Below are 12,978 nucleotides of genomic sequence, written 5' to 3'. Positions count from 1 at the left end.
TATTAACTACATGCCCATGAACATGAGGGGAGGGGTTGCCTGTCTCTAGGGGGTGCACGCCTGTGTCTGTCTGAGTGGACAGTGAAACAGGGAGAAAAGGCAGTGAGGTAGGAAAGTTTTCACCGCTTCCCATGCAAAATAGGAGAGAGTCCCTAAAAAGTTTAAGATACAGCTTCTAACAGGGTAACATCCATGTGAACTCAGATCAGTTCATTATCTGACCCATGCGTGTATAGACTTTCATCATTTCCAGAGAGCTCTCAGTGTACTTAATTAGCTGTTCTTAAAACTTGTCTTCATTAGCCTGGGATGTCTCATCAAGAGCTGTGGAAAACTTGCTGGCTCTCTTTTAATAAAGACAAAGAGAAAGGAATTTAACAGCTGCATATGTATTGCTGTTGCCTTACTAAGATTTGGAAAGGCCCATTTTTGGCACGGCCCGTTTGCCCTTTGCACTGTCATTAATACGGCTTTGCTTCTTTGGCTTTGCAGAACACAGCGAGGTGGACCAGGAAACTGCGCTGGCTGGTGCCCAGGGCTTCTTGGGCTGTCTCTCTGCAGTGCAGCTCAGCCACGTGGCCCCGCTGAAGGCTGCGTTGCACCCCAGCCGCCCAGCCCCCATCACCATCTTAGGGCATGTGACAGAGTCCAGCTGTGTGGCCCAGGCTGGCACTGATGCCACATCAAGAGAGAGGACGCACTCCTTTGCAGGTGGCGTATGGCTCTTTGTTACCCACAAACACAGGCTGTCCAGTGGACATTCAAGTCTTTTGATATTGCCGTGATGCTGTGTTCTGGAGATGATTTCTTAAAATTGGCTTTACCTTTCAGATCTTTCCTATTTCTTTTCTAGATTTTCAATTCCTTATGTGTGTGGGCCATAGTTTAAGGTTTAACATTACAGACAGCCCACGTGGACCTCCACGATTCTCTTCTGGTTTAAAATGTTTATGAATTTTTCATAAGTTCTTTTTTTTTTTTAAACTTTCCTGTATCACCTCTTACTTTTTTGTGTGTCCTTTAATTGCAGATCATTCTGGAACAAGAGATGGCAGAGAACCCCTCACTAATACAATCAAAAGTGACTCTGCAATAATTGGAGGTAAGAGAAAGCATGAAAGAGCTCTTCTTTGCTGCTTCCTTACTATCCTGACTAATAATGGTGAACCCTTAGCATTATAGAAACTGTCTATGAAGAATCTACACATGTCCCCAAAGTCCCAAGCCGTAATCCTGAGGTCATTGGGACTGTTTATTATTTGTATCAAATTGTCTTATAGAGTCATCTTGAATTCCCAGTCTCCCTGGAGGATTTTTCAGTGTAAAAAATTGATCATTTCTCTGAAACACCACACTCAAAGAATAATTAACTGTGTGCTAATGAATATCATTTAGCTTAACAGGGGCCGTCTACATTCCCTAGAGAGTTCTGACTCTATTTGTGTGTCATTTTTTTGTTACCTCTTGGACATAGCCCTGCTTCTGCAAGGGTTTACGCAAGATGTATGAAAAACCTGAGATTTAACCTTTCGAGCCTCTATCCCCAGTGTTCATAGCAGCCCTACGTACCGCAGCCAAGACATGGAAGCAACCTAAATGTCCATCGACAGACCAATGGCTAAAGAAAAATGTGGTACATAGATACAGTGGAATATTAGTCATGAAACGAAGGAAATAATGTCATTTGCTGCAGCAGCATGGACGGACCTTGAGATTATCATACTCACGTGAAGTGTGAAGCAAGTCAAAAAGAGAAAGACAAATACCCTATGACCATCTCTCATATGTAGAATCTAAAATATGATGCCGATGAACTTATTTAGGAAACAAATTAGACTCACAGACATGGAAAACAAATTTATGGTTACCTAAGTGGAAAGGTCATGGGGAAGGGGTAAATTAGGAGTTTGAGATTAGCAGATACAAACTACTATACAGATAAACAACACAGCGAATAGGAAAGAATATGACATTTCGGGTGTACCTGCATCACTTCGCTGGACACCAAAAGCTAACACAACATTATAAATCAACGATACTTCAATAAAAAAAACCCCAGGACATTAGAACATTAATGTCCCCTTAATGCTTGATAAAGTGGATATTTCCATGGTTGAGATGCTCCTCTCAACGAATATTATGTTTTTATTTGCAGTAGACTAATGGAATAGAAGTGATTCACCTTTATTTCAAATTGCAAAATTAAAACAAAAGTTTTTAAAATATATCTCTCTGGCAGTGAAATGGCATATTCTCTGAGACATAATTTATTCAAAGCTAACCCTTCCAATGAACCTCTTTCTTCCTGATTAATGGTTTTAAGAATGTTGCTAATCAGATTAATTGAAATGTTAAGTGGCTCACCTTTCCTACGTTCCCTGAATATGATACGGTCAAAAAAAAAAAAAATAACAATTATGGAGTTCCCGCTGTGTCTCAGTAGTAGCTAGTCTGACTAGTATCCATGAGGACGCGGGTTCGATCCCTGGCCTCGCTCAATGGTTACAAGATCTGGTATTGCCCTGAGCTGTCACATAGGCTGCAGATGCAGCTGCCAACTGGCGTTGGCATGGCTGTGGTGTAGGTTGGCAGATACAGCTCCTATTCGACCCCTAGCTTGGGACCTTCATATGCCACAGGTGTGCCCCTAAAAAGACTAATAATAATAATAAAATCAACAATTATTTTATCACATTGCCAGGTAATGTAATTACTCATATACCTTAAGCAACATATATGGGTTTTATACCTGTACATTTGGTTCTAATTTTTGCACTCTTACCTATCTGGATACCAACTTTTTATGATTTTTATTTAGAGAGTAGTATTGGTCAAATCTTATGAAAATATTAACATCCCCTTTGCTTTTTCAGTTGTTTTTCTTTTCATCAAATTAATGTATAAATTAAAGATGCATAAATTAGGTTCCTCAGAGTTGCTTCTGTGGTGCGATGGGTTAAGAATCCAATTGCAGCAGCTCAGGTCACTCTGGAGGTGCGGGTTCAATCCCTGGCCTGGGAACTTCCATATGCCAAGGGTATGACCATAGAGAGAGAAAAAAAGGTTTCCTCATTTTGTCATATAACAAGTGAAAAACCAAAACTAAAATCCTGTTAGAAGAGTAGTTAATAACCGCATGTCTAAAGTCAATACATTAATATAGTATAAATACGTTATATGGTAAAAACTTATTTAAAGTTATAGCATTTAAATGTGCTCAAAATTTCACTTTTTTTTTTTGTCTTCTTTGGGGTTGCACCTGTGGTATATGCAGGTTCCCAGGCTAGGGGTCAAATAGGAGCTATAGCTGCCAGCCTACACCACACCCATAACAATGCAGGATTTGAGCAATGTCTGTGACCTACACCACAGCTCCCCGCAATGCTGAATCCTTAACCCACTGAGCAAGGCTAGGGATCAAACCTGCATCCTCATGGATACTAGTCAGGTTCATTAACCCACTGAGCCACGACGGGAACTCCTAGTGCCCAGCATTTCAAAGTAGGGTTCCCAGTCAAACAGGTTGTCTCCGTCTCAATGGTGCTTTTTCTGTACATTTAACTAGTATAGATATACAGAGATAGATATAAATAGTAGTTTTAGAGTCAAGCCGATGTTAGAACAAGTATTTAATCTTTAGAATATTGTCGCATTGGGCAAAGATTACGGGCAAGACTTGTAGAATTAAGAAAGGGGTATGTTTATAAGTCATTCCGTGTTATTCTGGAATAGAAACATGTTATAGAATCACCAGTACAATTCTCACTTGACTCAAATGCACAGAGCAGAGTGAGACACTAGGGAAGGTTTGCTGCTGGGATTCTCCCCAGGGTCTATGCATCCAGCAGTATCTGCTTTTGATCACTGCAGAGGCTGAGCCTCAGAAGCAGAGCAGCCAGTCACGGCCGCCTGAGCTCAGAGAGCCTTGTCTGGGATCACGTGCAGTTCTCTGCTAGATCACAGAATATTACTCTCTAGTGTGTCCCTCCATCTGCTAGTGCTGTGGTCGAATTCCTCACCTGTGGTCTCGTTACTCATAACCCGCACTCACGGTGTCACAGTAATTAATCCAATTTAAGGGTTTTCCATTTGACTAATCCCCTCTGTGTTTTGCATTTTAGGGGATCTTTTTCTTCCGTTAGCAAGCAGTGAATAAAGAAAGAGAGTAGATGAAAAAATCACTTTAATCAGACCTTTAAAACCGGTGACCCGGATACTGTAGAGGGTTTCTAGCGAGATGACACAGATATGCGTGGTCAGATTTAGACAGAAAGAAAGCGACGTGATTTCCTCAGAAAAACACATGCACACAGAGCTTCAGATGGCAATGTCCTAGTGTGCAGTAGATGGCCGTGTTTCGTTTAGAATCTTTTTTCTTTTCTTCCTTGTTTTTGTTTGTTCGTTGGTTGGTACAACAGGTTAGATCAAGGTTTTTCTTGACTACGACAAATCCTGACATCACACTTGCCCTGAATTAAAAGAGATAAATCACCTGCATGGAGCAACCTAGTTGCAGAGTCCATCCCTGATTTTGACCGTCAGGATGTCCTAGCCTGCTCCCCATAACCGCTTGCTCAGCTTTCCACATTGCAATTGTTTCGAGTCTCTTTCTTTAAACTAGAGGGCTACAACCAGACAGTAGAAATATTGGTAGCAACTCAACTGATTCCTTTTTTAGGTGCAAAGCAAAAATATGTAACAACAAATAGATAATCTGATTATGATGATCTTTATTAACAATCTTATTTAAATTTATGAATAATTTAAATTATTGGGCGTTCTCTGATGGCCTAGCGGGTTGAGGCTCCTGCGTTCTTCCCGCGGTGGCTCTGGTTGCTGCTGTGCAGCATAGGTTCAATCCCTGGCCCAGGAATTCCCATAGACTGCCTGTGGGGCAAAAAAGAAAAAAAGAAAAACACACACAAAAATAATAATAATAATTTAAATTATTAAATATAATCATTTCTGTTAAACATAATGATTTAACTTTAATAAGTTAAAGTTTTATCCCTTAGTAACTTCTTCAGATTTCAAGGACAGTACAGAGTTTAGTTACCAGGTCTGTGGTGGATCCGTCAGCAAGGAAGGCTGTCCCTCTGAGATGAGTCTGACCTGGTCAACCATCAGGTTAGCTTCAGCCAACAGATATCATGATTGGCCATCAAATCATACACTCTGGAATCTACTATGACTGGTGCGGATCTCCGAAGCTTTGGCTACCGTTGGATTTATTCAGGTTTTCATACCTAATTTAATCTGGAATGAAGAGCCTTCATTTTAATACGAGGCTCCATCCACACCTCTGGTTTCATTGTACCAATCCACACCTCTGGTTTCATTGTACCCATGTTTGTCTGAAAACACTGCCTGAAACTTCCACTGATTTCTTCAGCAAAGTCCAAGTGTGAGGGAACTCTCAACGTCGTGGTGACAGAGAGCAGTTTTCCAAATTCTCTTTTTCACTCGAAAGCTTGGCTTTTATCATTGGCATCATACATTGTCAGTTGTTTTTCTTGAAGTGACAGATTTACCACAGTTTAGAGTCAGTTTCTGCCAGATATCCAAGCGGAAACAACCACCGTTTGTCAGTCGTCCTTTCACATAAAAACCGTGTTCTGTGAAGCACGAAGCAAGTCGTTCAGCTCACACCTCAACGCAGGTGTTCACCTGGGGTTCTGCCTGGTGACCCCCCATCACACTTCAGAGGCGTTACAAGTACTTTGCCAATAATTTCCATTTCGTTACACAAAACGTTAAAAAGACGTATGGCCAAAAGCCCCAATTTGATAGAATGCGTAATTTTCAGAGCCTCATCAGGGGCACTCTTCAGTGTATCTGGCAGAGCCATGCCTGCTTCCTCCATGAAGTCAGTGGCCACTTTTGAAGTGTGGTGGCCGTGCCTTGATTCACGCTAAGGTACCAGGGATTTTACCTAACTTTGCTTTCTACCATCAGTGGCTAGGTCAACACGATGAAAAAGGCACCTCTGAATTATTGTGACTAATGTGGACCCTGTGGACGCCTTCAGAGTGTCCCGGGGACCACTGCGAATTCATAGGTCACCCTTTGAAAGTGACTGACTTAACGTGATGCTGGAATTGATAACCACGTGCACAGCTAACAATCGTGGCATTTTATTTATTTATTTATTTATTTATTTTGTCTATTTAGGGCCGCACCCACGGCATATGGAGGTTCCCAGGCTAGGGGTAGAATCAGAGCTGTAGCTGCCGGCCTCCACCACAGCCACAGCAACACCAGACCCAAGATGCATCTGCGACCTACATCACAGCTCACGGCAATGCCGGATCCTCAACCCACTGAGCGAGGCCAGGGATCAAACCCGAAACCTCATGATTCCTAGTCAGATTCATTTCCGCTATGCCATGATGGGAACTCCCACGATACTGGTATTTAAATTTCTAATTTACAATCAGATGTTTCAGATAATCTGTGTTCCTCATGTAGATATAATCTGATCTGTATACCAGATGTGTTTCATCGGTCAAGATTATTCATATATATAACCTATTCCTCTCTTTAGCAATATAAAAATCATTGATCATCAACTTCATTGAAATGTTTACATCTCTAAGTATTGAAAGCACATTTAATTATTTTATGATGTTACTGCTGCTCTGTAATTTCAAAATAATTAAAACTTTCCTGGTACTCATATGTAGTAACCCCACAGTCTTTGAGACACATAGGAAATATCTTGTGTTATTAATATAGTGTATCTATAAATGCACTAAATGTATCCAGTATATTATACATTCACGATAGATGAAGGTGAACCCCCAAGACTGATAGAACTAGGGAGCAAACTCAACAGATTTTTATACCTCTTGACCAAGAAATACCTGAGGGTTTGATATTTCCAAATTATGTACACTAGATGCTTGTTTTCCATAGAAAATAATTTCATGATGACTTATTAAACAGTGAAGTCAGCCCAGTTTCTCTTGGGACAACAATTCTGATGTCGTATTTCTCTTCTCTCCCCAGGTTTGATCGCCGTTGTGATCTTTATCTTGCTGTGCATCACTGCCATAGCCGTTCGCATTTATCAACAGAAAAGGTTATACAAAAGAAATGAGGCAAAAAGGTCAGAGAATGTAGACAGTGCTGAGGCTGTTTTGAAAAGTGAGCTTAACATACAACACGCAGTCGGCGAAAATCAGAAAGAGTACTTCTTCTGATTGGCAGCCATGATTTACCTTATAATTACGACAGTCTGATTTAAAAGCCAGGGCTCTCAACGGACAAAAAAAAAAAAAAAAAAAAGTTCTTATACTGAATGTACAGGCAATGGATTTGCAGCACTGCCACGTTGCCGTGTCCAGACGCGAGCTGGCTCCAGGAGGCCTCATCCAGTGACACATCTCCCATCACAGTCATTCTGTGCAACAAGGAATTAGCTGTTGCTGCTCATTTCCCACGGTTCCGATATGACCTAAAATAGAAGTGTAACACGCACTCAGTGACTACGGTTTTTCAACGTGAAAACTGTAGCTCCGGTCTCGCACCCATGTGATACCCAAGTTTTGTTAGAGGTAAAGATCAAAATTGGACCGTAATGACCTTGCTTTATTTGAGAACATATGCTGTGTTTGCTTTAGTGTCCCCATGGTGTTCTTCATAGACCTGGAAATGCTTCTAAGATCCTGTTTGGCTGGTGTTTGCATCTTCAGTGGCCAAAAGTATATAAACCCCTTTGCCTTTCTCTGTATTGCATTCAATACAATTTATCGGTAGTCTCGAAAGATGTTTTGTTGTCATTGGTTTGTTTGGATTGCTCTTTTTCTACTTGGCCCTTCTCAACGATTTTGCAAACATTAGGTTTTGAGTGTCAGACTGCAGCCTTGAACATAAAATTCATGGATACCAAGACGGAGAAAGTGCATTGGCCATCAGTATGTGATGTCTTATTTTTTTTCCACTTATTTCTTTAAAGATTTGCTACCGTGGTTCAGCATTGGCAGTAGGGAAGGCCTTGGGTAATGCCAGTTTCCCAAAGAATGTGAAATGTTTGCAAGTAAACTTGATATGAGAACCGTAGTTCTTTCTTAACACCGCGAAGAATTATTTTTATTTACAACTTCAATATCTCAAATGAAATATACTTCCCAGAATACACCCCCCCAAACCTTATGTCAGTTTTCCTTACAGGTTTATACTTGTTTTCCTAAAGTTTGTGGCCAACTTTTCTTTGGTCTCCCTTGACCATATTCCATGGAGCATCTTCGTATATGTTAGACAAAAGAGACAGCGTCGTGTACTCCGTTCCCCATTCTAAACTCTACCCCCATGTCAGGCATCTATTTTGCTCTGCACTGACCTCCAAGACAAACGTTTTAGAATATAAGCTGCAGCCATGTCCCCTTTTTTGCAAAACCAGTAGCATCATGAAAGAATGCTTCTTATAGGGGGTGATGGCATATTATGTGTAACTTTCTAAGTTTGTCATTCTAGTCCCTTCTCATTTATGACAATGGCAGAAATTTCTCAACAAGTCCCCCAAGTCAATAAAACTTACTAACTAGTACATTCTGATTACGGGATATAGACATAGCAGAAGATCAAATAATTCTCAATAATTTTAGAAACTGTTACAAAAAAAATGATTATCTTTGAGGCCAGGTAAACAAGATGCTGGCCTGTAGCTATCTTTAAATTCCACAAGGCAATGATGTAATAAAGGCACTTCAGCACTGATACTCACAGTTTCCAGGTGTCTGCCAAGGAAAAATGGGCTTCCTTAGTTTGTCCACACACGAACAATTTGGAATAGTTGTACATTAAGTAATGTGGAAATATGTCAATGAAACACCTCTTTTCCTTATTTTCCCCCTTAATTCTCCTTATAAAACTTGTGTCTTTTGTCGTAGCCCTATATCCATTTTGATGTTTCTGTAAGTGCCTGACTTAATCTTAAAGATATGAATTAACGGTAGTTTAGGAAGGACCTACATGGATAAATGGCTTTTTCTCTTTTTCACTAAAAGGCTTGTGGTAGCTCTCGAAGGATTGACATGGAAATGGTAGTGGTTTTTGTTTGATGCACAACGGAATACAAACATCCTAGTAGCCCTGAATCTTTTACACGGGTTCATGTTACTTAGTAGCTGGAGTATAGACAGGTTGGGAGCTGGAATGTAGACAGGTTTCTAAATGGTGAAGCCTCGCAGTACTCTAGAGTCTGACTGCTAGGAACTGCCACAGTATGGCATCAAAACACACTGATATATGCCATGATTTTCATTTCCTGATTTGTAATCTTAATAAAATGCATTTTTAAAGTAAAATGCAGAATATATTTTCAGATGTTGTATAAAAGTTTCAACTGAGGGAATTACACTGGATTTTTTTTCTCAAAACAGTAAAAATTGTGTAGATGTAGCATTCTTTACTGACGTGTGTTTTTTTTTTTGGTTTTGTTTTGTTTTTTAACCATTTGGTACACCGCATGATTATTATGAATTGTTAACAGAAGGTGCATTTAAAATGTTTTTTTCCTCTTAACTGGACTTAGAAATGAAAGAAAAAAATAGAAAAGTGTTTACTGATTGTATCGGGTAGAGGAAGTTAAACTAGATTTGACTCTTAGCAGTTATTTGCTGAAAGGTTATTATTACATATTTAAGTTGGATGATGTCCTTTTACTTTTGCAGAGAACCTGGCCAATGAACACCAAATAGATACACAGGATTATGTGGAAGAATATAGCAAACCCTGCTGTAAGATAAAGTTAAAAAAATTCTCTATTGGTGAAAATAGTGAAAAAAGTGAAAATAATATATAGCTAACATTCTTGTTGAGAAGACTGACTTTCCCAAATCTCATTAAATTCAAATATGCAGTATGCAAATGAAGTGGAGTTAATGTGGCATGTGCAATGGGGGTCACGCATGACAAATGATGTCTTAATTTTGTAGAAACCATGCCACTGAAATGGTTCTTGTCCACTTTAGAAAACAGCTCCATTTTTAAAAATCCTTTCCCAAGTGTTACTCTTTAAGGCGCATTTAATAAATTATTCAGTTAAAGACAAGAAGAAGAAGAAGCAACCAGCCAACCAGACAGAAGTCAAGCATTCCAAATGATCTTTTATTAGATGGTATTGACCTTCATCTAGAGCAGAACCTTGCAACAGAGTCAATCATGCAACTGGCCAATCACTGAAATATGATTTGGTGTGACCCACTCAGTTTTACAGATGAAATGTCCAAGATGCAGGTAAAAGAGGTTATATTCCCAAGGGGACGTGTTAATAGTGTGTAAGTGATAAAGCTGTGACTAGAATTGCATGTTCCCTCAACATTTTGCTCGTCATTAGTGCTTTCAAGACCTTGAGTTGATTTTGCTTGTTTGTTTTATTAGACTTCACTTTGTTGAGCTTCATAGATGTTGAATTTTTTAAAGTGTAGTAGATTTACAATGTTGTGCCAATTTCTGCTGTACAGCAAAGTAACTCACTTTTACGCATATATACCTTCTTTTTTAAATATAATTTTCCATCATGGTCTATCCCAGGAGATTGGATAGAGCTCCCTGTGCTATACAGTAGGGCCTTGTCTTTTATCCATTCTAAATGTAATAGTTTGCCCCCACAGCCCAAGCCCCAGTCCCTCATCTCCCTTGGTAACCACAAGGCTGTTCCCTAGAAGACCTGGAGTTTTGACAGTTATTCAGTTGTATAGAAAATCTGAAGGATCTTGGCATCCTCTTTGTCCAGAATGACCTGTAGTTCTAGATCTCTTCCATTTCTTTTAAAAAATGATCATAAACCTTTCCTGGTAGGTCATTGCCATTGATGGATTTATTTTCTTTAAAAAATATGCATTAAGCTTATGATTCTTGACTCTAGGAAAGGTCATTTTACTGACGCACTTTTGTATAGTCTTTGTCAAATACTCAGTATGAGTTAGATCTGACTGAGTCATCAAATATTTTCCTTATGATAGAAGATGATCCATCTCAGATTAAAACATGTTCAATTGATTGTTTGACTTTCCGATCCATGTACCAACTGAATGATGAATCTACCAGATTCCTTCGGTACGTCCTGCATGTCTTCCACTTTTCTGAAGTTGGCATGATGGAGAGTGGTAACAGGGAAGAGAAGCAGAAGCCAACTGTCTGTGTTGAGGGAGTATGTGAGTGAGCCCATGCATGTATACAGGACAGAAGGCAAAATGAGAAGCAAAGGAATAGGGAAGTTTGCATGTAATGTGGAAATGGACTTGGACTTTTGGTTTATCAGTAGCTTCCCAGGAGCTGGATTTTGAAGATATGCTACTGAAAATAAAATGGGATGGAAAACAATCTCACCCACAATTATGATGGCTTCTTTGGTGAAATCGTTTTTATTCTTTTCACTATTTATAAAATTATATTGAAATTTTTATTTAAAAATACATGCATGAATTTTAAAATTCAAGTAGTATAAGAAATCTTGCAAGGAAAAATAGTTCTGGTTGCTATATCCCTCCCCATCACTTCCAGCTCCTTTAGCTGTTTCTTTCTAGTGATCTTCGTGCATGTTTCTCAATTACATTCTTTAACAGACTGGGTTTTCTGGGAAGCAAACTCTGGCGACAGAGGTTATGGTGAAGGAAGTTTATTAGGGGGTATTGTAGAGATCAACATCTGTCGGGGAAAGGAGCATGCAGGATGGGGCAGATGCAGAAGTTGGCCATGGTATAGTCATAACAACGACTCAGGCAACCCAGTTGATGCGGCCCTTTAAAGATATTCTGGCTTGATGTCCAAGGGCTGGGCATTTTTCTTCTCCTGTATCAACCAGGCATCGGTTACTGACTGCTTGGTGACCAGAGTGTGAACTCAGACAAACAGCTGTCTGCAACCTGGGCAGGTGCTGAAGAGGGAGGCTAAACCTCCTTAGCATCTGGGGAAAATAAATGTTAGTCTGAAACAGAGGTCTGGGTAGCACAGTGTACCATCCCTGAAGGTCCATCCTGTGCTGCTCAGACCCACCCGATTCCTGTGAGTTCTGGGAGCAGCTCCTTTAGGACTCTGATGGGCCTCATCAGGAAAGAGGATATAACAGATGTAGACCCTGCCTCTGCAGTTGGTCTCCTGGCTGCATCTGGGCCTCATTTTCTCTCTCTTCTATAATTCATTCCAGCGGACAACTCTGCAAAGAGTTTAAACTCTTGTCTGTAATGACCTTTTCAGGCTGTTGTTGCTATCCTTTTTCATTTACCATTAGAACTGGTCAAAGAGGTATCTACATGCCAAAGATATTCTTCCTGCCCCCATAGCATAACAAGCAGCTCTGTCATTACTGATCAGAACAGTTCCCCCTGACATAGCCTCCCACATAGCCTAAGATCCACAGGATGGCAAAGGATGTGTGAAAGTGAGCAAATGCTGTGGGGTGTGCTGGTCCTTCCATGGCATACCACCAGAAAGTCTTTGTAGATCCTCAAAAGGTGGTATGGGCTGATGCCTTACAGGCAGGAAAGGCAGCTCATACCTGAAAAGTCATGACACTAATCCAAAGTAATATTTGTTCATTTCAGGGTAGAAAATGTCTGATGTAGTCAGCTTGCCACAAAACAGGTGTCCTTGTAGAGAGGGATCATTTTGGGGAATGAACACTGGTCTCTGTTGCTGACCATGTGGTCATTCAGGAGTGGTAGTAGTGACATGAGTCCTGATGGATGGGAACTAATCCTCTTAGGATGCATCGCTCCCATTCCTGCCTCCATGGCTACTCTGTTCAGACACCCATTATACTAGCCCTTCAGTCGTCAGTGACTGAGTGATACCAGTGGCTAAGTCATTCCGTTTACTTGGATGTTTAGTGATTATTCCACCATGGCATCAGCCTTCGGGTGGGCACACATCTTGACGTTCCATGCTCACTCCCATGGGTCCATCCACAAGTTTCTATTCAGACCTCCTTGTCTCTGATCTTCCACATCTCCTAGGTCCTGACAAACTGGCCAA

At 40.4% G+C, this 12,978-nt stretch overlaps 1 protein-coding gene across 3 annotated transcripts in view; it reads left to right on the top strand.

Moving 5' to 3' along the window:
• Window positions 1-9,074, top strand: part of CNTNAP4 (contactin associated protein like 4) — a 273,095-nt gene extending 264,021 nt beyond the window's left edge. For all 3 annotated transcript variants that reach the window (XM_021097085.1, XM_021097086.1, XM_021097087.1), the window contains 3 exons: window positions 493-711; window positions 1,031-1,102; window positions 7,009-9,074. In XM_021097085.1, the coding sequence (XP_020952744.1) occupies window positions 493-711; window positions 1,031-1,102; window positions 7,009-7,202 (485 nt within the window). In that variant the 3' untranslated portion in view covers window positions 7,203-9,074. The remainder of the gene's footprint in view (window positions 1-492; window positions 712-1,030; window positions 1,103-7,008) is intronic.

Source organism: Sus scrofa, chromosome 6 (genome assembly GCF_000003025.6).
Source record: "Sus scrofa isolate TJ Tabasco breed Duroc chromosome 6, Sscrofa11.1, whole genome shotgun sequence".
Classification (NCBI taxonomy): domain Eukaryota; kingdom Metazoa; phylum Chordata; class Mammalia; order Artiodactyla; family Suidae; genus Sus; species Sus scrofa.
The sequence above is the reverse complement of the archived record's forward strand: the minus strand, read 5'-3'. Positions and strand labels throughout refer to the sequence as shown.